We start from the raw sequence: 26,376 nt of genomic DNA, 5'->3' as shown, positions 1-26,376 counted from the left end.
TAGTCCTCTTGGCAAGAGGGGCTAGGAGCACCAACTCCTACACCAAGGTGATGAGATCTTCTCCCTCTACAACCCCATCACCACCCTCTCATGTAGCATAACCAAATGGAGCCTTGCCATTGTTGACACTAATTACAGTAAGCAACAACCATGAGAGAGGGTGGCAGAGATGCGTGAGAGAGGTAGCTAGGAGCAGAGATATGAAAAGGATGGTCCCATTTTAACCCCCCTTGCCTACACTTCAAGGATCTTGCAAACTGTAAGTGGAGTGGTGGTTGTGAGTGTGTTAGTCTTTGATGGGGTAGTCAGTGTGCCGATCCAGTGAGGGGATTGGACGAGGGCACATGGAGGAGAAGCTAGCTATCAATGCGTAAGACCAACAGAAGGTTGGAGGGATTGCCATGTGCAGGCAATTTTCTTTGGTTGCGAAGTGTGTTGTAAGAGCGACGGTGGCCCTTCGATTACGGGGTGGCAACAACCTGGTTGAGAGGGTTGGGTGGGTTATGATCAACTGTGGCTAAAACGCTGGATAAGTTGTGCCACATTGATTGCAAGGCCATCCATCGTGGCTGCAAGCATTCGCAACATGCAAATTTCATTTTAATTTTAGAACAGAGGCGATTCGCACGTGGCAAAGTTTACCCCCTCCTCAAAGCATCAGCATACCCCCGCCTCGTAATTGAACTCTGCCGAAATGGGCAAAGTTCTCTCTACCCCCGACCGAGTTCAACATTCACGCAACGAGCAAACAACAAACAAGTGCAATTGCTGATGCAACGCTAAACCCTACCAGCCTGTATGCTAAACTCCTCTAGATAGATGGAACTTCGAACTGGCTCATACTAGGAAGGCAACACCTTTGATGGCATCACCTCATCCCTGCCAAGCATCTTGCGAAACCTATCATTTTTATGGATGTTGTGGGGTGCCATTGCGGCAATGCACCAAGCAGCGAATTGAAGGCACGTGTGCAAACCTTTGGAAGTCGCTCTAAGTTTACCTTGTTGAAGCAACTTCAAACTTTCAAAGCAGAGAAGCCATTTGTATCTGACGGATGAGAGATCGCGTTCAAATCGTGGCGAGGTAGCAAAGATATAGTTCAAGTAGATTCGGGCCCGGTAAACGGCGTGGTGTTATCGTCTCCACAGAAGCCTGCGCGTTGCCCACAATGCCCCACATTTCAAAAGCCCGAAAGAGGACAACGCATAGCGGGAGAGCATCCCGATTCCGGACCCCCTTCTTTTTGGCGAGATGAGAGCAGCCATGACGACCTACTAAGCGCTCCAAAACAAGGTAGCCCTTTTCTCCTGTGTGTATGCAGCCTGGCGATCTTCTTCCCAGAATCCCCACACGTGTACGCTTACAAAACCCTAACTTTCGTGTCTCAATCATGGGCTCCTCGTCGCCCTCGAGCGCTCGTATTTTCTAAAATTTTCTCTGTTTAAAAGCAGCTATGGAGCTCGCCGTCATTGCCCCACGGTCCCCACCTGCTTTATTAGTTTAGATCCTCCCATGCTTTGGAGGACCCATTTCTTCCTATGTAATGCACAGTACTCCACTACTCCTACGTTTTACACGGCAAATTCCACACACACACACACACACACACACAGCTCTCATTTCCCCGGACTATTCTTGCCCCCACTCGCGCATCCCTTTAAACAACCACCCCAGCTCGTGCATCGCTGGTTGGTATCAAGCTCCGCCCATCTCTCTCACATGTTTCTACATCCACACACCCACCCCTCGTCTTCTTGACCATCGCTGGGTATGGTGACCTGTGCTGTCCTTGCCAAATGCAAGCGTGTCCTTTTTCCTTTTGAACGCTCTTAAAAGGCTCAGTTCACCCCTATTTTCTTCCAAGTTCTTTTCTTCAAGTCTTGCTGCAAGTAATCAGAAGTTCTCCCTCTGTGAGGATCCAGTTTCTACACCAGGGTCTGGCTTCACGGGCAGAGAGTAAGCATAGGGCTCACACAATGAGTAGCTCATCCCTCCTTGCATCTCTGGGTGCTGCCCTCCAAAGCTTCTCATCCCCCAGGTTCTCCTTTAAGGCTTCTAGTTCCTCTGCCAAGATCGACCCTGGCCTTCTGGCTTTTGAAATTGAGCTAAATGCTCGACTAGAACAGCTCAAATCAGTAGATGAGGCAGGATATCTTGGCATAAATTGGCTTTGTCAGGCCATGGAGATGGTTCTATCAACTCATGCTTCTGCAGAGGTGTTCGCTACTGATCTTCATCAGGCTCTTGCGCATGGTGATAACAAATGGCTCGATGAGTACTTGGACCACAGTATTAAGCTTCTTGACATCTGCCTTACCCTCAAGGAAGCCATAGCAGATATCAAAAGCTATTGTGTCCATGTCAAATTAGCTCTTCGTGCTCTGGAGAAGTGCACCATGGGGGAAATTCAATTCCGGAGGTGTGTCAAGGCATTAAAGAAGTGCATGGATGCTTTGAAGAGGAGAGATGAAATTGTTAATCACCTTGGACAGCGCAGATCTAAGCTAGAAAATTGCAGTTCAATGCTTAGAAGGATGGGTGAGAGGCTCAATACCGACGATGCATCTAAGGGAAACTTTTTCTTGGCTATCTATGCGGTGCAAGTTAACACAATTTTCACATGTGGCTTGCTAAGCAGTGCCCTATCCTTCAAGCCAAGGCGGCCCCTGTCGTCCATTTGCGTAGGTGGGCAGTCAGCATGGTCTTTCTCTTTAAGTAGTTTGCAGCAGAGAGTGAAGGAGCAGATTGAGAAGAAGAAATCCAAGGGTGTCAATGTGTTGCTTGAGGAGCTTAATAAAACAGACATGGAAGTGCGAAACGTTCTCAGCATTGCAGAAAAGATCCTGGAAGCCAAATCCTTTCCTCTGAAAAAGGTTAAAACTTTGGAGGTGAGAGACAGAGCTAAGGTACTGCAGGTTTCCTTCGTGGAGCTCCAAAATGGGTTGATTCCTTTGGAGTCCCTTTTGGAAGAGGTTTACAGGAATTTGTTGAGGAGCAGGATGGCTCTACTTGATATGCATAGCATCGCATTGTAGTAGTGATGGCAGTGGAGCTTCTAACACAAGAAGCTAATCTAGGTGCTGAACCAAGAAGAAGATTATACATTACTGGCACGCTGAAGACACATGGCATGGATTCAGAAGGCAGTAATGGATGGTGAAACAACCATGGATGCCATTTGGTTATAGCTCAGTGAGGCACGCGAAGGTTTGGGTCTATCATTTCTTGGTTGCTGGATGATCTTACTCAACTCAAAGATCATCTAATTGAAGTTTTGTAGCTTTGTACATTTATCGTCTTCAGGGTCGCATGTGATTTCTGGAACTGTCATACCAGGCTTGTAAATGTTTTGTACAACTACCCCTTGTATGTTGGTTGAGAGTTTGTTACATAGAAGGCTTCTAACATTGGACAGTTTTGGTGCTTTTGCATTGAAAAGGAGATATAGCTTTCTTCTCTTCTGTTTCTAATATTGAGTTCCTCTACCCAATTTTTCTGTGAACGGCAAGGAATTTTTTAAAAGCTTTGCTATCAGACAGTGCTAATTGAACCATCGCGATAAATCAGGCTTTAACTCCTCGATGCGATGAGAGTTTATGTTGCAAGAGGTGAATGCATAGGTGGTAGCCTTATTTCTATTACTCTTTGTAGGCCAAGCTGTTCTCTTCTTTTTAAACACATTGACATGTTTGCAGTCAATTTTGTGTTGGTTTCCTTGGAGACGGATTCGAAAACACTCTTTTTGTTGAAGACTGTTTGCACCACAGTTCAGCATGGGTACAATGCATGAAAAATTTCTGAAGGTTATTTACAGTGTTTTGTGGAGAAACGTGATAGCGAAACACTCGTTATTACAACCAATTTAGTGGAGTAAATTTTTTAATGATGCACTTCATGCTACGCTTTTCATGGGGCATTTACTTCTTGACAACTGTGACAATGATGTGAATGTTTAGCCCTTAAAATATGTTGATGCAGCATCTGGGGAGTGAAGGAGTTCAGTTAATATTTTTAGATGTGGTATTTTGTGCTAAGGTGAACACAATCCTTAATTTGGTCCCTTGTATTTAGGGAATGTCCTATTGCCCTGCTGTGGACAACTTCAGAATGTTTATCTATGTTTATGCTCGCATAATTTGTGCACGGTGCACGCTCGTCCGCTTAAAACACACACACACACACACACACACACACACACACACACACACACACACACACACACACACAACACATTTGATTAGTGTGAAGTTTTTTGCCTTGGCTCCTAGGCAATCCGACTAGACCTAGTTGGGCTAGATTTTTAGTATATTTATATGTAACTGAAAGTCTTATATGAGAATATGGTACTCGCTCTCCAATCTCTTGATTGCAGGGAATCGACAAGTACTATTATGAAGAGGACACTCCTTACTTCTACCACTGGGCGAGTGTTACGAACTGCGGCTCTATATTACACCGGTGAAAACTGCGTACTCACTTGAGCTTTCTACTGCACTTCTCTTGCATCATTTTCTATTTAATCTTTCTCGATTCTCTCGCAATGGAGATGCAGGATACCCTGGTGGGGGTTTCGTTGTCTTCTCAGATTAGCCTGTTGTTTGTGCAGGCAGGTTTGCTTTGTGACTGCTCTGTGGAGTTTACATTGGACTCATTATGTTATTCTTGGTAATACGCACAAAAAAATGGGATGTTTTGCTTAATGTGTTTGTGTCAAAGTTGACTTTTGCAAGAAATGCTCTGTGGAGTCTACATTTAACTCACTGCGTTATGCTTGGTAATCTGCACAAAAAAATTGTTTGTGTTGAAGTTTGACTTCTGCAAGAAATGCTGCAACATTCCTTAGTCTGGTTAATACCATCATAAGAGAGAGGTTTTTGGCATCCTCTTGTTGATGAGAATTCCTTCATGATTATGCCTTAACATGCATGGACAGGTACTAACCTGTAAGCTAAGGATGCTACTCACCATCTGAATTGCGAAGTTGTTTCAGTGTATAATTTCATATAAAATGTACTTGGTAAGGTGTTTACTTCGTTAGCGTAGCAGCCGCTTTTGATTTCTCGGCCTCTCAAGCATCCACGTGGCAGCTCCCTTTCTCACTAAAATAGAGTCTACGTGAGAAAGGCTACGCTTTTCAGAGCAATATAGAGCGTGGGGTGTTTGGCAGCGGACTAGAGCAAAATGTTGGCGCTCTCTCTCTCTCTCTCTCTCTCTCTCTCTCAAGCTTGAAGTGAGGACACAAAGAGTGTTGATTGTAGGGTACGCCCAACATGTGGTGTATCCTACAATCAACATGTGTTGGTGAAAGATGTCGTACTTGGCAGCGCTTTGGTCAATATGTATGCAACATGTGGTGCTCTCACGAAAGCAAAGTTCTCGCTGGGCATTCTCTCTGGGAACGTCATCATCTCAAACGTGTTGATTGCAGGATATGCCCAGCATGGTTGTAGAAAGGAATTTTACCCTGATGGGAAGGAAAGGTCTTTCTCCATATGCAATCACCTATGCTTGCACCTTGAAGGTTTGTGGCCTTATGGAAGACTTTCACATGGGTAAGAGAATTCACTAGTCATGGGTTGTTGGTCTAAGTTGTCATACTTGACGGTGCTTTGATCGATATGTATGCCAAATGTGGTGTCCTCCGTCTCTTGCAAAGATGTCGTACTTGGCAGTGCTTTGGTCAATATGTATGCAAAATGTGGTGCTCTCATGAAAGGAAAGTTCTCGCTGGGCATTCTCTCCAGGAACGTCATCATCTCGAATGCATTGATTGCAGGATATGCCCAACATGGTTGTGGCAAGGAATTTTACCCAGATGTGAAGGGAAGGTCTTTCTCCATATAGAGTCACCTATGCTTGCACCTTGAAGGTTTGTGGCCTTATGGAAGACTTTCACATGGGTAAGAGAATTCACTACTCAGGGACTCTTGGACTAAGTTGTCATACTTGACGGTGCTTTGATCAATATGTATGCCAAATGTGGTGTCCTCCATCTCTTGGAGCGTGAGAGTGTAGGAGATGCCCAACATGGCTGATGCAAGGAAGCTCCAGGCTGTTTAAACCGGATGCATATGCCCAACATCGTTGTGCCAAGGTAGCTCTAGGCTGTTTCAACCGGATGCAAACGAAAGGCTTTTCTCCAAATGCATTCACCTATGCTTGCTTCTCACGGCCAATGGCCTCATGCGAGCTGTTGACATGGGTGAGAGAATTAACGAGAAGATAGCTGGTTCCGCGCTGTTGGTGAAGGATGTCATGCTTAGCAGTGCTTTGGTCAAACGTGTTGGTTGCTAGATATGTTCAATATGCCTGTCGTCGCAAGAAAGGTCTTGACTGTTTTAATGAAACGTCTTTCTTGAACTGCATTCACCTATGCTTGCACCTTGATGGCATGTGGCCTTATGGAGACTTTCACATGGGTATGAGAATTCACGATGAGATTGCTAGTCAGGGGCTGTTACAATACGATTCCATGAAGTGGAAATGCGCAGTGCATTGATTGCAAGATACGCCCAACATGGCTGTGACAAGGAAGCTCTGGGTTGGTTTACAGGCAGGCTTGACAGAGCGTTGATTGCAGGATACGACCAGCATGGCTGTGGCGAGAAAGTTGTGGACTGATTCAAAGGAAGGCCTCTCTCCAAACACTTCTGCTTGTACCTTGATGGGCATGTTGCTACTTATGGGCTGTTGTTGCAGAAACGTGTGTTTGGCAGTGTCTTGATCAATATGTATGCCAAATGTGGTGCTGTCACGAAAGCATGAAAAGTTTTTGATAGGCATGTCGTCACTTTGAATGCGTTGATTGTAGGATATGCCCAACATACATGTGGCAAGGAAGCTATGGGCTGCTTTACCCAGACGACAGGATTCACGATGAGATTGCTAGTCAAGGGCTGTTGGAGAAAGATGTCATGCGTTGTGGTGCTTTGGTCAATATGTATGCCAAATGCGGGTGCCCTCACAAAAGCAAAAAAGGTCTTGATGGGCATCCCCTTCGCAATGTCATCATTCACAGTGTGTTGATTGTTGTTCAAGGAATTTCAGGGCTGTTTTCATGAGTTGTGAAAGGAAGGCTTCTATTCAGATGAAAATCACTTATCTTCAAATGAAATCGCCTCTGCTTGCACCTTGAAGACATGCGGCCTTACGCAAGACATTCACATGGGTGACGGAATTCTTGAAGAGATAGCTAGTCACAGGCTGTTGCACAAAGATGTTCTTGGCGATGCTTTGGTTGATTTGTAGGCCAAATGTAATACCATCCCGAAAGCTCGAACAGTTCTTGATGGGTAGCCTCTTCAAAATGTTGTCACTTGGAACCCGTTGACAGCAGGATATTCCTAACATGGCTGTAGCAAGGAAGCTATGGGCTCAAGTGAGATGTTGTCTTTTGGATCGTGCTGATTTCAGGATATGACCAACATGGATTGTAACATTTAATGGTCTAGTAACTTGTGTGTAGCGGAAAATAACATAGACATAGTGAGCATGTCATTAAGAATAGATTCCTAATGAGCATAGCAAGAGTGAGAGAGAGCAACAAAAGCATAACACCTCGTTAGATAGGCATGAACAATACTTAAAAAAAGGAGAGAAATTAAGCAATTGACAGTTGAGGACCGGATGTACATGGAGCCGGTTCCCCCTCCAAAAGGCTTTGTATTATAGCTTCCCCCATCAAGGGAGACTTTGTACAATACAATAGTTTGTGTTCTTTGAAACAACTCGTTGGTGCAATGAAGATGGAAGCTTCAAGCACCAAACTTACACTTGAAAACACATCAATTCCCTCGCGGTCTCAGACCCAAGACCTCACACACCTTCGAAGATGGTGAGAGCTAGCAGGGTATGAGACTAGATGTAGAGGAAGAAGGAAGTATTCTTACGAGAAAGAAGTATTCTCCTCTCATAATCACTCTTAATAGCATAGCTTAACAACAAAAACATAACACCTCGTTAGATAGGCATGAACAATACTTCAAAAAAAGAGAGAAATTAAGCAATTGACAGTTGAGGACCGGATGTACATGGAGCCGGGTCCCCCCTCCAAAAGGCTTTGTATTATAGCTTCCCCCATCAAGGGAGACTTTGTACAATACAATAGTTTGTGTTCTTTGAAACAACTCGTTGGTGCAATGAAGATGGAAGCTTCAAGCACCAAACTTACACTTGAAAACACATCAATTCCCTCGCGGTCTCAGACCCAAGACATCACACACCTTCGAAGATGGTGAGAGCTAGCAGGGTATGAGACTAGATGTAGAGGAAGAAGGAAGTATTCTTACGAGAAAGAAGTATTCTCCTCTCATAATCACTCTTAATAGCATAGCTTAGCTTAGGGCTCTTGCTCAAGGGCTCTTGGAGAAACACGTTTTGCTTGACAATTCTTTCGCTGATATATATGCTAAATGTGGTGCCCTTACCAAAACATAAAATGTTCGTATGTTGGAGTGTGTGGATTATAGGATATGCTTAACATGGATGTGGCAAGGTGGCTCTAGGCTGCGTTTTTCAGATGCAAAGTGAGGGATTCTCGCTAGACAAAGGCTCTTGGACTGCTCTTATAGCACAACTTTGTTGTTTTGGAAAGCTCTGGGCTGCTTTATCTAAATGTTGATTGAGGGGTTCTCACCAAACAAATCTCCTAGAGTGCTCTTATTGGAGGATATGCCAAGCAAGGGCTAGCGGAGGAAGTTGTTTTTGTTTGACGCAACACAAAGGGCACCTTCTCAACCACAATCACTTTTCTTAGTGTGGTTAATCCATGTAGTGGCTCAGGTCTGCAGCATCGTTGATCCACGTGTCGCTGCATTTCAAACGGCACCTCTTTATTTTTAATGAGCGTCACTTTTTTTTATCACAGCTTGTCACTTTCAGATTTATATAGCAAATCTCCACAGCTTTTTCACTTTAGCCATCTCTTGCGCGCAATCTACTCCAGCATCTCCATCAGCAATCTACTCCAGTATCTCCATCAATGGTTACTTGGTGCAACAGGTTGGCAGTCTCTCTCTCTCTCTCTCTCTCTCTCTCTCTCTCTCTCTCCACTTCAGTTTCACGATTGGCATATCATGATGCTTTGTTTCTATAGACATGGGTGAGTGAAGAGATTGCTAGTCAAGGGCTGTTGAAGAAAGATCTCGTTTTTGGCAGTGCTTTGCTGGATATGTATGCCAAAGGTGATGCCCTTACAAAAGTGGACGAGAGTGAGTATATATTATGTTTACATTGACTGTGAAGCTACATATTCTCCCTAGATACAATTACCTATGCTTACACTTTAATCACCTACTTACAGTGATGATATCCTCTTGTAGGAGTAGAGACAACATGAGAGGTCAAAGGCAAGTAATGTGTATCGACGAGGGATATCAAAACGCCCGGTGAGTAAGCTCCGCCACATTTTTCCAGTTGAACACTAGAATGCAGCGAACAAATACACTGAAATTTGCATGCTGCCGTGGGAATGGCACGTTCCCTCGTATTATATAAAATTGGGGAGGATTGTGCAAACTCCCTCGTGCAAAGAAATTTGCATGTTTTCTTTTTTTTATAACATAAAAATGGGCCAATACATAATAAAAGTTAATATGTTTAAATATTATTAAAAATGTTAAACTTCAAAAATGCTGACCACTTTATGGTTTTTTGAGAGGTCCGTATTGTATACACGAAATTATCATTGCTATGTACCAAAGATAGCACACTGACGATAAGTGCAAGCTGACGAAGCACTCTAGTTGAAGATTTCACTTTGCAGGCTGAATCTATTCAGCTCCTATGGTGTTTTTGGATCTTTTATCTCATAAACAGCGTGAATGACTTAATTGTATGTACAACCACATCATTTTTGGGTGGTTATATAGAGGTGCTTGGAGTTAATTGCTGAGCACAACCTTCGGCCAAATGTTGAGGACTTGGCAGATACTCTTGAGATACTAGAGCTTTATGTTGTGAGGACTAAAGTCAATTGAGCAAATTGAATCTTGTGTAGTGGGTGCTACACCAGAGAGAAGCCACTCCACTCTTTTGTCACAAATTGCATAGTCTGAGATAGTGTCAACCAATTTGTTTTCGATATTCCGGGGTATTGATGTGTTGACAATGCTCTGCCTAGTGACTGCTTTGATATGTATAAATATTGTTTACCATGATATGTTATGGTTGGAATCATGAAAATTGATGATTGAACGCTTTTGCTTTGTTTACGTGAGGTGAAATATCTGTACCATTTTGTTCCATTCATTGATGAGGTGATACAAATGATGGATATGAAGAGATTTAGGGCATCTAGACATGCACTAGAGATTAGTTAGATATGGATGTGATGGCTAAATAAGTCATAATGATTGCGATTCGTGTGTGAGATCTCGACGTGGTTGATGATGGGGATGTGATTATTGAATGTTTAGGGACGTTTTTTTTGTGTGCTATTGCATGGTTTTAAGTAGACAAATGCATGTTTGCATGAAGTAAGTGTTCATTGAGGTGGTTTATTGTCTATTGTCTTTTTTGCAAGCGTAATTGAGGCAATTACTCTTCTCTAAAGGGGAGGCTATATCACAAAGTGATGAGGTGGTATTGTGGCATGATTGATCGACTAAACAACTTGAGATTCATGTTGCAATTCATGGCGAGATTTGCCGTACATCTTTTCGATGCTTATTAGCTTGCTTAGAATAGGACTCTTGAGCGAAAGCTTAACACTCTCGAGTACCTCCGCATAGGTTTGACTGACTAAATTAACATTATTGAATTTGGAAATAGACCTACTCAACAACGATTCAAAAGGTCGGTCAAACGTCGTCTCATAAGAAGTACGATCAATCGCATTAGAGAACGAATCATTGAGGACAGCTTGAACTAATGACAAATATTGCTCCCACTTAGATTGTTTATCATGCACATACGATTCGAGAACATCAAATGCCAACCGGTTGTAAATCTTAGTTTGTCCATTAGATTGTAGATGAAATGCAGACAAAAAGTTTAACTTAGTGCCAAAATTTTCAAACAAAGCACACGAAACCGACACAATAGACTTGGGTAGACCACACAATGGATACCAATGCTTGATGAACAACCGTGCAACATCTTGTATAGTAACATTGGTGTTGTAAGGGATCAACATGCAAAATTTGCTACACCTATCGACAATGGTTAGACATTGCGTGTTCTCTGTAGACGTGGAAGGAGGTAAACTAGTTATAAAATCCATATTTATGTCCTCAAATAGTCCATTAGGGATAGGCAACGACATGAGCATCCCTTGTTGCTTGCCATGAAGGACTTTTAACTTTTTGACACAACACATCGTGCACATCCTTAAGCATCTTTGGCCAATAGAAAAACCGTTCAACCTTTTTCAATGTAGCATTAATACCCCTAGGACCACCCATCAGTGCATCATGTGCATCATGCAAAATTGGTGCTTTGTGAGAAGATAGCGCACATAAATGGTTCTTAAAGAAAATCCAACTAGCATGAAAGACATAATTGCACAGACCTTGTGCATTCAGGGCTTGTAACTAGTGCTTTTCAAATTCAAAGGGAAGCCCCCCTTCCTGCTCAATCCTGGGAAAAGTGAATAAGACCGCTAAAAAGAAATCCGAGACAACCTGGAGTTAAAACTGCTTTCTTTGTAAACTGAATAGTAAAACCTGAATCTCATAAACTCGAGACTCAAAGAGATTCACACCATCGATAAACTCAAACTGTTAAGAATAGGAAGACCTAAAAGGTTGTCACTTGATGATCATGTTTACCAAAGAAGCTATCGGGGTCCAAAAAGAACCTAGCTACACAAGCAAACTCCCCAAGATCAAACCAAATGTCTGCCACTCCTCTGCATCTGCGAAGATCAAACCTATAGGTACAATCCAATACAATATGCTGAACTGCATACAGACTCAAAAGAGCACATATACTCCCAGTGTTGTAACTTGCTTTCTTAAAATCTTCATAAAAACTATCCTTTGTACTTGTGCCGAAGAGAATATACCCACAACTGGAACTATGCAATCAATATCCAATACAAAACATGACACCAATACTCAAAGGAAGAGTAAAGGCATAGGAAATACCGCTTGGATACACTAAGAAGGGCAACCGTCACACCACAAATTCGAAAGGCAAAGCAACCATAGAAGTGGCCAAAGAAGAACATCTACCAAGATACTAACTTCACTGTGGGATAAAGCACACCATCCAAGGCCGCAAGAACTCGATAAGGAAACCAAGGACTAGAAGACGCTGTGCATGGTACTCGTTGAATGGAGCCCGGGTAGTCAACTGAAGATAATAACCTAGAAACCCCCCTCTGAAAGAGAAGTATCCTCAAAAGTATGCTCTGAGGTAACAACTGACTCAATCCCATGTCTAAACAGAGGAATCATCGTCACTGAAAGCTCTAGGGCTAAAACTGTGAATTCTCCCTAAGATAGGAAGCCCCCCTTCCTGCTCAGTCCTTGGAAAAGAGAATAAGTACCGATAGGAGGCCCCCCTTCCTGCTCAGTCCTTGGAAAAGAGAATAAGTACCGCTAGAAAGAAATCCGAGACAACTTGGAGTAAATCTGCTTCCTTTGTAAAATTGAATAGCAAAACCTAAATCTCATAGAACTTGAGACTCAAAGAGATCCATTGATAAACTCAAATTGCTAAGAATAGGAAGGCCTAAAAGGTTGTCACCTGATGATTATGTTTACCAAAGAAGCCATAGGGGTCTAGAAAGAACCTAGCTACTCAAGAAAAATCCCTAAGATCAAACCAAATGTCCGCCACCCCTCTGCATCTGCGAAGATCAAACCTATAGGTACAATCTAATACAATATGCCGAACTCTATACAGACCCGAAAGAGCACATATACTCCCAATATATAACTTGCTTTCTTAAAACTTTTATCAAAACTATCCTTTGTACTTGTGCTGAAGAGAATATGTCATAAAATCTAATATCTAACCAACCCAAATGATTTTCTCATATTAAACGGATCATTTAATGTGGGAGAATAAACGGGAACAAAGGTTAGAATATAAACACGTGCTTATGGATCTGTCTCAACACGGGGCCAAGGTTAAAGGGGTCCAAATGAGAGATGGTATGTTAAAGAGCAATGCTACCGAATGGAGCTTAAAAACCTTAGGGTTAGCTTCATTAAAGACCTCCAAAAGTTAGTGTTAAAAAGCCCTTTGACTTTGGCAAACTGGGACTGACCTTGAGGTGGGAGCCCTACCCAAGCATGAGGTGCTTGTCGGCTTGCTAACTAAAGTGCTTAAAATGTTTGTGAGAACCTTGTCCAAAGCTTGAGGTGATTTCTTTGCTTAAAATGACTAAGGTTCTTGAAGTGTTCAATTCAAAAATAAACTCTCAAGAGGCATCAATGGTTTCCATGCTTGATTGACTAAATTCTTGAAGTATTCAATACTCTCAAGAGGCATCAACGGTTTCCATGCTTGATAAGGTTTTCATGCTTGATGACTAAGGTTCTTGAAGTGCTCAATTCAAAGATAAACTCTCAAGAGGCATCAACGGTTTCCATGCTTGATGAGGTTTCCATGCTTGATGACTAAGGTTCTTGAAGTGCTCAATTCAAAGATAAACTCTCAAGAGGCATCAACGGTTTCCATGCTTGATTCACAGTGCTTGAAGTATTCAATTCAAACCAAATAAATTAAGAAGCATAAAAGACACATGTTCAAATGATCCTCAACATGTGGCCCTAATGATGTGCTTGAATACTATTGGATATGTTTTGAAGGGGTCCAATGAGAATTTAGATGCATAAAAATAAATAATTAAGTTCTTTCTCTTAAAGAGGAAAAAAAGGACACGTGTCCAAATGAAATAATTCATAATACACTAGAGAGAGAGAGAGAGAGAGAGAGAGAGAGAGAGAGAGAGAGAGAGAGAGAGATGTGTGGATCAACCATGAGAGGGGGGTATACTCTCCCCCCCCCCCCCCCCACACACACACACACATTATCTCATTGTGTGGAGTGCAAAGTGCAAGAGCTCCATCTCCTTCTCCAAGCTTGTTGAGAAATGGAGAGCCTACACCAACACTCTTGGCTATGGAATGCAAATCCAACCAAGAGCCATGCTTCAATGCTTAAGCTTTCCATCTTCATTACTATTCTATGATGCTATGCTAAGTAAGAAGAATGATGATAAGTGAGGAACTATTTCTTTCTCCTATGGGCGATTCTTCTTCCTCTTCCCTACCCTCATTCCCCGCTAGCTCTCTCATATTAAACATATCATTTAATGTGGGGAAGTGCCAAGGGAGAAAAAGCTAGAATATTGGTTAAGATAGCAGACCGGCCACAGTAGGGATCCAAAGGAGGGAAAATAGGGATCCAAAGGGGGGGCCATCTGCAAAAGAGCCATGTGAAACAATGGGCCAAAAAGACCCTAAGGTTCAGCCCATTAAGACTTCCAAAATGCTAAGGTTCCAAAATTCAAAGGTTGTGTCCAAAGGTCAACCCTAGGGAAAATTGGATGCTTAGTGTGTGCCCTAAAAAGTCTTTGCACATCCCTACATGGGAGGGGGCGAGCCCCAAAGCTAGGGGATGAGAGAGAAAGCCACACACACACACACACAGGCTCCCTTTACACAAAGGGAATGAGGGACACATGTCAGCTCCCTAGGCCAGATGCCCACAAGGTGTGCCCAATTCCTATTGGAAGACCCTTGAAGTGGACCAATGAGAATTAAGCTAGAGTAAATCTAGTTTAATTAATTTAAAAACATTTAATAAAAGAAACCAATGAGAATTAAGTCTCCTAGAAGACTATTGGGCAGTCTCCCAAGGGGTCCAATGAGCATTCAGGAGCCCCATGGCTGGCCTGATTCCTATTGGCTAGGAGGCAAAGGGGTCCAATGAGAGTTTAGTTTAATTATTTAATTACCTAAAGCTCTCACAAAAGGGGAAAGGGGGACACATGTCAGAAGGCTATCACTTATGCTGCTTAATTCCCTATTGGCTTGACCTGGGGAGGTCCAATGAGGCAAAAGCCAGACCTAATTAGCAGCTAGGGCTCGCCCAAGAGAGAGGGGGGGCTGATTTTTGCTTGGCATTGACACACACACACACTCACACTTGACCATGTGTGAAGGAAGAATACTCTATCTCCTCCCAAGCTTTAATGGAGAGCTCATCACCTACTCCAAGCTTGTGAGATAGAAGCCTACATCAACACTCTCTTGGCATATGGATGCAAATCCAACCAAGAGCCAAGCTTCAATGCATGCTCATCTTCTCTACCAAGCTAATTACTAAGCTAAGCTATGCTAATATGAGTGATTATGTGAGGAGATGTACATCTTTCTCGTAAGATACTTCTTTTTCTTCTCAATCTACTCTCATACCCTGCTAGCTCTCACCATCTTCGAAGGTGTGTGAGGTCTTGGGTCTGAGAACGGGGATAATTCAAGTTGTGTTTGATTAAGTGTTTTGCTTGGTGTATGAAGCTTCCATCTTCATTGCACTAGCTAGTCTTGAAGGAACACAAAGAATTGTATTGTACAATGTCTCTCTTGATGGGAGAAACCATAATACAAGGCCTTTTGGAGGGGGGACCGGCTCCATGCAAATCCGGTCCTCAACTGTTGTCAATAGCTTAATTGCTCTCTCTTTTGAAAGTATTGTCGATGCTATCTAACTAGGTGTTATGCTTTTTGTTGCTCTCTCCACCCAAGCACTCTTGTAATTCTCATTAGGAATCTATTCTAATGAAATGCCCACTATATTCATGCTAATTTCCGCTACACATAAGATTTTAGGCCATTAAATGTTACATTGGTATCAGAGCTCAAGGTTTCTCTTTTCTTGCTCAAGAAGGGAGGTCCTCAAGCTAGCTACAAATGGTTGGTATTATTAATTGCCTGTGAGTAAGTAGAATAGGGATTTTTCAGCCTTGCAGTGCGCCTGCCTTTGTGCAGTTAACGGGGCATCACCGTCGAGAGCTATGGTCTTAATAGTGGAGTCCTACGGGGCTTGCCTACGGCTTAACCACTATTGAGCTATTAGAAGCTTGACAGGAGCCGGTGCTGTTTTGGTGTCGAAAGACCCTCTCTTCTATTCCTTGCAATTAATGGTATTCGAGCCGCGGGTACAGTAGCTTGAGTGCTTTTTCTAAAGGGGTAAAGAGGAGTAGCAACTAGGGCTTGAAGTGCCAAAGTACACCTAAAAAGTTTACACCTAAAAGTTGTTAGAATGGCTGACAATAGTAAAGAGAGTGAAATTAATGTTGATAACTTTGATTTTGCTCATGAGCAAGCTACTAATGATGCTTCAATGCTTGTTAACTATCTTGTTTCTAGGCTTCAACAAGCCATGGGCAATCCATCTCTCCAAAGTGAAGTGCAACGGCAGCTCCGTGCTCACGGGATTCTCCAAGCTCATCACCATGACGAGAGAACACCTAGGAAGCCTCCTTGTGAGACTACCAAAAGAGGTCTCTCTCCGATTCGGGAAGAAGAAGAGAATCCATATGAAGGGCTCAAGAACTTACTTCTTGATGATGCATCTCCTTCCCAAAGGAGAACTCAAGAGCCTCCACCGAAGGAACGAGAAAGAAGCAAGTCTCCCGCCACCTCGGCGGAGATGGCTCCACGAAGACGGCGGGCTGAACGCTCTCCATCACCACCAAAGCGGAGAAGACCATCACACTCTTCTCCACGCCATAATTCAAAGAGGGATGATAAAAAGCAAGAGAAGAAAAAGGCGAGAAAGAGGACACCCTCTTCTCCATCTTCTTCATCCTCTTCCTCTTATGAAAGCTATCGTGAAGACGACAAAGATCAAGACAAGAAAAAGGCGAGAAGGAGGTCACCCTCTTCTCCACCTTCTTCAAATTCTTCATCTTCTGAAGAAAGTGATGGTGCAACTTTTGAACCATCAAAAAGAAGAGGCCATAGGAAATCCTATGCCGCATGGAAGAGGTCGTCCAAGCTGAAGAAATTCAAAGAGGGAGGGAAGAGCATCTCTTTCCTTACCTATGATGGCACCTTCGGTGCTACAGACAAAGTTTTGGCCTTTATCCAGCAATTCGATGCGGCGTTTGGAGATGAGGGCTTCACGGAGTCCTCTAAGCTACGCCATGTAGCTATGCACTTTCAAAAGTCCGCCAGACAATGGTGGTCTAGCCTACGAGCCAACGGTGAAGCTCCACGAACATGGAAGGCTTTAAGAGCTTCCATTATGAAACAGTTTTTGGCCACCGATGCCAAAGATAAAGTACTCACCGAATGGCGAAGCTTAAAGCTCTCTCCCAATGAATCCATCCACAAATATGTAGACAAGTTTTGGGACCTACAACTCAAAGCCACTGTCTTCAAAAAGTTGGATTTTGGAGAGCAAAAGCAACAATTTTGTGCGGGCTTAACCGAAGAAATGGCGGAGTATGTCAACTCCCAAAGGCCACGTACCATATCGGCGGTAATACACCATACTATGGTGGCCTCGCGAATCAATTTCCAAACGGGGGGTAAAAGAAATAATAAGCCCCCGGAAAACAAGGGTTCCAATGAGCCTAAGGGGAAGGATAATGTCCAAAAGTCTCCTAAGGGCACTTCCAACAAAGCTAAAGAGAAGGGAGTTTACAAAGGAAATAATAAACTCTCTCCTGAAGAGCTTGAGCGTTATCGTAAAGATAACCGGTGTTTCAAGTGCGGCGAACAAGGGCATGCGTACCGCGCTTGTCCCCAAAAGAACAACCGCCAAGATCCTCCTAGAGCTTCTTTGGTTGAAATCCAAGAGGAGGAGATTCACCAAACTCACCACAAAGGATCTCCTCTATGCCATGCTTGGGGAAAGGTAAGAGAACATGATGCTTTTATTCTCTTTGACCCTGGTTCTACTCACAATTTCATATCTATGGAGTTAGCCACCAAGCTAGGCATACAATCCTACGAGATGGGAGATATCCTACCCGCAGACAGTGCCTTCAAGGGGCAAGAAGCTTCAGTCACTCCCTTAATCGGGAAATTGAGGCTTCATGTCCAAGGCTATGTGGACAAAGAGGACTTCTTTATCTCTCCTCTCAAGCATGAGGATGTAATCCTAGGGGCACCATGGTTTGACCGCCTGGCTGCCCATGTTAAATTTCCTGAAAGGAGAATCTCCTTTAAGTTCAGGGAAAAGGACATGTATATAGATGCTAAGGAGATGGGTAACACCATCCCCATTGTACATACACCAGCTTTCAACAAGTCAATAAAGAGCTCTATTTCCGTGTACATGATTTTTGTTAAAGATTCTCAAAATGAACCTAATGCTTTAGCAAAAGAAAATAAAAGCAACCAAAAGGAATTAGAGTTATCCAATTTTCTCAAGGGGTTTCAAGATGTCTTTATTGACGACATCCCTTGTGAGCTACCTCCTAAACGAGGTAATGACGACCATGCAATTGAACTTCTTCCAGGAAGTTCACCGCCTAACAAACCTCCTTATAGAGTTTCTCAAGCTCAACAAGAGGAGATTATGCGGCAAGTGCATGAGTTAATTGAGAAGGGCATGGTTAGGCCTAGCTCATCTCCATTTTGCTCACCTGTGCTATTAGTGCAAAAGAAAGACGGCACATATCGTATGTGTGTCGACTATAGAGCACTAAATAGGATCACTATCAAGAATAGGTTTCCCGTTCCACGGGTAGAAGACCTATTTGATAAGCTACAAGGATCGACCTACTTCAGTAGGATTGACCTAAAAAGTGGCTATCATCAAATAAGGATAGTTGATCAAGACATTGTAAAGACCGCATTTCGTACTACATTTGGTCTTTACGAATACATTGTCATGCCTTTTGGCTTGACTAATGCACCAGCCACATTTAACCGCTTGATGGAGAAGCTGTTCAGGCCTCATCGAACCTTCACTGGAGTGTTCTTTGATGATATTATCATCTACTCTAATTCATTGGAGGAACACAAGCAACACCTCCAGGTAATATTTCAAGTTTTAAGAGAGAATAAACTTTATGTTAATCGAAAGAAAAGTGAATTTTTCTTGCAAGAGATTCAATATTTGGGTCACATTATCTCTCAAGATGGAATCCAAATGGATCCATCCAAGTTAGAGGTAATAAAAGGATGGCCTAAACCAAGGAATCTTCATGAACTAAGAAGCTTTATAGGTATGTGTGCATACTATAGACGCTTCATAGAAAAGTTCTCACAAATTGCGGGACCATTACATGACCTAACAAAGAAAAATGTTAGGTATACGTGGTCTGCTAAAGAGAACAATGCTTTCGAAAAGCTTAAAGAAAAGCTTATCTCTCAACCTGTGCTTACACTACCGGATCTCTCAAAACCATTTGAGGTCCAATGTGATGCTTGTGGTGATTGCCTTGGGGCTGTTCTGCTCCAAGAAGGGCACGCCATAGGCTATGAGAGTCGAAGGCTTGACCCTGTTGAGCAAGCTCTAGGCATATACGAAAAAGAACTCCTTGCAGTTCTACATGCCTTAGACTCATGGAAGCACTATTTATTGGGGACTCCTTTCATTCTGCGAACGGATCACCAAAGTCTTAAGTACTTCATGACGCAGACCAAGCTTTCCGACAAACAAATGAGGTGGGCAAATTTCCTTTTGCAATTTCATTTTCATATTGCTCACATTGCTGGCAAGCATAATCAAGTAGCCGATGCACTCTCAAGACGACCGAGAGTGAATGCGGTTTCCATAGCAACTCACAATGATCTATCTTCAATGATAGATGAGTATGCTATTGATCCCGATTTTAGAGATGTGATTTCAGCCCTTGCATTAGGGAAGAAAGAAGAACCATTTACTTTACAAGATGGTTATCTTCTCTATGGCAATAGACTATGCGTTACTAACTCACTACGTGAGAAAGTAATGTATGAATCTCATGCTCCCCCATATGCGGGGCATAGAGGGATTCAGTCTACCCTAAAGGGAATTGAAACATATTTCTATTGGCCTACCATGAAAGTGAACATACACGAGTATGTTTCCAAATGTGTGGTATGTCAAAAGACAAAATTTGATAGAGGGAAGCAACTTGGATTGCTTCAACCCTTGCCAATCCCTAATTCACCGTGGGAGAGCATATCCATGGATTTTATCTTTGGATTGCCTAAGTCTATCCATGGGAATACGGGAATATGGACGATAGTAGACAGGTTCAGTAAACAAGCTCATTTTATACCTGTCAAAAAGACTATCAAAGCCCATCAAATGGCAACCCTCTTCATTTCACAAATTTTCAAGTACCATGGCTTGCCAATGTCCATAGTGTCGGATAGAGATCCTAGAATGACCAGTAATTTCTGGAAGGGTCTCTTTGAGAATTTAGGAACAAGGCTAAACTTCTCTTCGGCCTATCATCCACAAACTGATGGCCAAAGTGAAATAGCTAACCTAACCATTCTTGATCTACTAAAAGCCTATGTAACGGAAGTAGATCAAAGATCCCAATGGGAGAAGTACTTACCCTTAGTAGAGTATGCTTACAATAACACTGTACATACTTCCACAGGAAAAGCACCTTTCGAGGTAATTGAGGGAAGATCAAAAAGTCCCTTGCTACTTAAGGTACATGGGAAGATCTTCGCTGCAGATGAGTATAGCCGAGACCTACAAGAATCTTTCCAAAAGATTAAGGATGCTATCTCTATCTCACAGCAAAGGCAAAAGGCTGCTGCTGACAAGCACAGAAGAGCCCAAGCCTTTAAAGAAAACGATTGGGTCTTGTTAAAGTTTCCCAAGGCTCGATTAAGGCACACGACGGGCAAGAATCCTACGGGCCACCAAAAGTACTATGCTAAACTAGCAAAAAGGTATTATGGTCCCTTCCAGATTCTTAGGCCAATCAATGAGATGGCCTATCAACTTAAGTTGCCCAATCATTGGCTCATACACAATGCTTTTCATGTGAGCCTATTAAAGCCTTACAAAGGAGAGCCACCTCAAGAACCAACTATTGAAGATCCACCGGAGATCGAGGACCACGAGGAGGTGCTGCAGCCCGAGTCCATTCTCCGACATGAAGACAAGGTATTAAGAGGCGGTAAGACTATCCGACGATATCTTATTAAGTTTAAGAATTATCCTTTTGAAGATGCTAGATGGATGCAAGGCATACAATTAAAGGATAACCTAAACCTTGTCAATGCTTACAATGCTTCCCAAGAGTAAGCAAATGTACAAAATGTTAAAAATGAACAAAAATTTTTGTCTTATAAGACTCTCTTTTTCTTTATTTGTGCACAAAAATGAAGTAGTATGCATGCTTAGATCAAGTTTGCGGAGACGACGTCTCCCGAACACCAAGTAGAGCTTGTCACTCTACTATGGAAGACTGATAGGACTAATGTGCAGACATGCTTGCGGCAGCCTCAGGCTCTCAAGCGCCAAATGGACTAGTCATCCATTATGGAATGATGTCGTAGGGTAACATAGGGATCCTCTACCCGCTAAAGAAAAGGACTCATGCATATGCTTTATCTTCTCTACACCATAGTCGAGGACGACTATGATTTCAAGAGAGAGGTAATGTCATAATAATCAATATCTAATTCTCCTAAATGATTTTCTCATATTAAATTGATCATTTAATGTGGGGAAGTGCCAAGGGAGAAAAAGCTAGAATATTGGTTAAGCTAGCAGACCGGCCACAGTAGGGATCCAAAGGAGGGAAAATAGGGATCCAAAGGGGGGGCCATCTGCAAAAGAGCCATGTGAAACAATGGGCCAAAAAGACCCTAAGGTTCAGCCCATTAAGACTTCCAAAATGCTAAGGTTCCAAAATTCAAAGGTTGTGTCCAAAGGTCAACCCTAGGGAAAATTGGATGCTTAGTGTGTGCCCTAAAAAGTCTTTGCACATCCCTACATGGGAGGGGGCGAGCCCCAAAGCTAGGGGATGAGAGAGAAAGCCACACACACACACACAAGCTCCCTTTACACAAAGGGAATGAGGGACACATGTCAGCTCCCTAGGCCAGATGCCCACAAGGTGTGCCCAATTCCTATTGGAAGACCCTTGAAGTGGACCAATGAGAATTAAGCTAGAGTAAATCTAGTTTAATTAATTTAAAAACATTTAATAAAAGAAACCAATGAGAATTAAGTCTCCTAGAAGACTATTGGGCAGTCTCCCAAGGGGTCCAATGAGCATTCAGGAGCCCCATGGCTTGCCTGATTCCTATTGGCTAGGAGGCAAAGGGGTCCAATGAGAGTTTAGTTTAATTATTTAATTACCTAAAGCTCTCACAAAAGGGGAAAGGGGGACACATGTCAGAAGGCTATCACTTATGCTGCTTAATTCCTATTGGCTTGACCTGGGGAGGTCCAATGAGGCAAAAGCCAGACCTAATTAGCAGCTAGGGCTCGCCCAAGAGAGAGGGGGGGCTGATTTTTGCTTGGCATTGACACACACACACTCACACTTGACCATGTGTGAAGGAAGAATACTCTATCTCCTCCCAAGCTTTAATGGAGAGCTCATCACCTACTCCAAGCTTGTGAGATAGAAGCCTACATCAACACTCTCTTGGCATATGGATGCAAATCCAACCAAGAGCCAAGCTTCAATGCATGCTCATCTTCTCTACCAAGCTAATTACTAAGCTAAGCTATGCTAATATGAGTGATTATGTGAGGAGATGTACATCTTTCTCGTAAGATACTTCTTTTTCTTCTCAATCTACTCTCATACCCTGCTAGCTCTCACCATCTTCGAACGTGTGTGAGGTCTTGGGTTTGAGAACGGGGATAATTCAAGTTGTGTTTGATTAAGTGTTTTGCTTGGTGTATGAAGCTTCCATCTTCATTGCACTAGCTAGTCTTGAAGGAACACAAAGAATTGTATTGTACAATGTCTCTCTTGATGGGAGAAACCATAATACAAAGCCTTTTGGAGGGGGGACCGGCTCCATGCAAATCCGGTCCTCAACTGTTGTCAATAGCTTAATTGCTCTCTCTTTTGAAAGTATTGTCGATGCTATCTAACTAGGTGTTATGCTTTTTGTTGCTCTCTCCACCCAAGCACTCTTGTAATTCTCATTAGGAATCTATTCTAATGAAATGCCCACTATATTCATGCTAATTTCCGCTACACATAAGATTTTAGGCCATTAAATGTTACATATGGTATACTTGTGATGCACGAAGCTTTCCATCTTCATTGCATCACTTAGGTCACAAGGAACAAATATATTGTATTGTATCAAGTCTCTCTTGATGGAGAATCTATAATACAAACGCCTTTTGAAGGGGGGACCGCCGGCTCCAAGTAAATCCGGTCCTCAACTATTGTCATGTTCTCTAATACTCTCTCTCTTGCAAAAATATTATTCATGCCAAGTTAATTAAGTACTATGTTTATGTTGCTACCATCAATTAAGTTCACCCTCTATGTTCTCAAAGTAATCTCACAAAAATGCTCACTCGAATTCTCTTAATTCCACAATTCTCAAAGTTCATAGGCCATTTCCATTACATTGGTATCAAAGCATTTGGTTTCTATTTTCTTGCTTAAGAAGAGAGGTCCTTAAGTAGCCTATTAATGGTTAATTTTGTTAATTATATTAAGGTAAGTAGGACTAGGATCTATTATCGGTTTTGTTGAGCCCACTATGTGGAATATGGTGCACACCTCAGGAGATTTGGTCTTAATAATGGGGTCTTTTTAGACTTGCCTATGGCTTTACAATTATTGAGCCATAAGAAGTTCAAAAGGAACTATCCCTTGGCAATTCTGCTATGTTAGACCCACCCTAGTAGTCTCTATAATTAACCAATTCGAGCAGTGGGTGTAGATACTTAAGTGCTTATTTTCAAAGGCTAAGAGGGAGGAGTAGCAACTAAGGTTTGGAATTGCCAAAGAATACACTGAGTAAACACATAAGTATAATTGTCATGGCTGACAATAACCAAGAGAGTAGAATGAACATTGATAACTTTGATTTTACACATGAAGGTGCTAATGATGATGGCACCATGTTTATCAATTATCTTGTTACTAGGTTGCATCAAGCTATGGGCAACCCTACTTTGCAAGCCGAAGTTACTCAACAACTTCGTGCTTTTGGGATTTCCCTTCCTCTCCAAGAGGAGAGAGAGCTTAGGAGGCCTCTGGATGAGACCCCCAAAAGAAGACTCTCTCCCATACGAGAGGAGGAATCCAAAGAGCAAGAAAGCAATGAATCCCTAAGTTCCTTTGAAGATGTGGCTCCACGAGGACGGCGGTCTGGACGATCGTCAACTCCTCCCGTGAGGAAACGGTCAACACACAGTCCTTCTCCCCGTCACTGCGAAAGGGAAGAGAGGAAACAAAGGAAGAAAAGTTCAACAAAGAGGTCACCCTCTTCTCCTTCTTCTTCACCTTCCTCCTCTCCCGACAAAATCTATGTCTATTCTCCTAAAGAATACAAGAGGGGAGGGCATCACAAATCATATCTTGCATGGCGAAGATCACAAAAGCTCAAGAAGTTCAAAGAGGGAGGAAAGAGTATCTCTTTTCTCACCTATGATGGCACCTTTGGTGCCACCGACAAAGTATTGACCTTCATCCAACAATTTGATGCGGCCTTTGGAGAAGAGGGCTTCATAGAGTCCTCCAAGCTACACCATGTAGCTATGCACTTCCAAAAATCGGTTCATCAATGGTGGGCTAGCCTTCGTGGCAACGGTGAAGCCCCAAAGACATGGAAAACTCTATGAATTTCCATCATGAGCAATTCCTTGCAAGCGATGCAAAGGACAAAGCACTTACCGAATGGCGCAGTTTGAAGCTTCTCTCACATGAGTCTATTCACAAATATGTGGACAAGTTTTGGGATTTACATCTGAAGGCTACTGTCTTCCAAATGATAGTCTTCGCTGAGCAAAAACAATAATTTTGTGTGGGATTACGTGAAGAAATGATCGAGTATGGCAACTCCCAACGGCCTGGTTCTATCACCGAAGTAATCCACCATACCATGGTTGCTTCCCGCATCAATTTCCAACAAGGGGCTAGACAGAATGTCAAACCCATGGAAAACAAAGACAAAAATGATGCAAAGGGAAAAACCAATGCTCAAAATTCTTCCCAAGGCACTTTCTACAACAACAACAACAACAACAACAATAGGTCGAAGGAGAAGGGAGTTTACAAAGGTAAAAATAAACTCTCTCATGAAGAGATTGAAGATTTTTGCAAGGACCATAAGTGTTTTAAGTGTGGGGAGCAAGGACATGGCTATCGTTCTTGCCCCAAGAAAAATGCTCGCAATGAGACTCCTAGGGCTTCCACCATCGAAGCTCCAAAAGAGGATGCTCATTGCAAAGGATCATCTCTCTCCTATGCTTGGGGAAAGGTAAGGGAGCATGATGCCTTTATCTTGTTTGACCCTGGCTCTACTCACAACTTTATATCAACGGAGTTGGACACCAAGTTGGACATTCAAGCTTTCGAGATGGGAGATATAGTAATGGCTGACACAACTTTCATGAGATAGCAAGCCTCCGTTACTCCCTTGATTGGGAAGTTGAGGCTTCATGTCCAAAGCTATGTCCACAAAAGAAGACTTTTTCATCTCTCCTCCCCAACATGAGGACGCTATCTGACGCCATGGTTTGATTGCATGGCTGCCAACATGAAGTTTCCTGAAAGGAGAATCTACCTTACCTATAGGGGAAAGAACATGTATAGAGATGCTAATGAGTTTGGTCATACTATACCACTTGTAAATTCACCAGCTTTTGATAAGTCAATGAAAAGCTCAATTTCTACGTACATGACTTTTGTCAAAGAATCCACTAATGATTATCAAATGAACAGGGTAGGAATCAAGAAGAGTTAGACTTGTCTACTTTTCTAAATGGATTCCAAGATGTTTTCATTGATTATATCTCTATGGACTTACCTCCAAAACGAGGGGATGATGAACATCGAATTGAGCTCTTATTGGGAAGCTCACCACCTAACAAGCCTCCTTATTGAGTTTCCCAAGCTCAACAAGAGGAGATCATGAGGCAAGTACAAGAATTGGTAGACAAAGGGACGGTGAGGCCTAGCTCCTCTCCCTTTTGTTCTCCAATCCTTTTAGTGCAAAAGAAAGATGGTACATACCGTATGTGTGTGGATTATCGAGCACTAAACCATATCACTATCAAAAATAGGTTTTTCGTGCCTCAAGTAGAAGATTTTTTTGATAAGCTACAAGGCTCTACCTAATTCAGTAGGATTGACCTTAAAAGTGGCTATCATCAAATAAGGATAGTGGATAAAGATATCCTAAAGACCGCATTTCATACAGTGTTTGGTCTTTATGAATATCTAGTCATGCCTTTTGGCTTGACCAATGTACCTGCCACATTTAATCGTTTGATTGAGAAACTATTTAGACCCTATTGCAAGTT

General features: G+C 42.6%; 1 protein-coding gene across 1 annotated transcript; it reads left to right on the top strand.

Moving 5' to 3' along the window:
* The first annotated feature begins 1,708 nt into the window (after nt 1-1,708).
* LOC147435400 (UPF0496 protein 4-like) lies at nt 1,709-3,457 on the top strand. The gene has a single exon (XM_086488472.1). The coding sequence runs from the start codon at nt 1,977-1,979 to the stop codon at nt 3,033-3,035; it is 1,059 nt and encodes a 352-aa protein (XP_086344598.1). The 5' UTR covers nt 1,709-1,976; the 3' UTR covers nt 3,036-3,457.
* The last annotated feature ends 22,919 nt before the right edge of the window (nt 3,458-26,376 follow it).

This window comes from Adiantum capillus-veneris, chromosome 18 (assembly GCF_014529385.1).
Source record: "Adiantum capillus-veneris isolate H3 chromosome 18, ASM1452938v2, whole genome shotgun sequence".
Classification (NCBI taxonomy): domain Eukaryota; kingdom Viridiplantae; phylum Streptophyta; class Polypodiopsida; order Polypodiales; family Pteridaceae; genus Adiantum; species Adiantum capillus-veneris.
The sequence above is the reverse complement of the archived record's forward strand: the minus strand, read 5'-3'. Positions and strand labels throughout refer to the sequence as shown.

Excerpts from the sequence above, each read along its gene's own strand:
- LOC147435400 (XM_086488472.1), top strand. The coding sequence starts at position 1,977 with ATGAGTAGCTCATCCCTCCTTGCATCTCTGGGTGCTGCCCTCCAAAGC.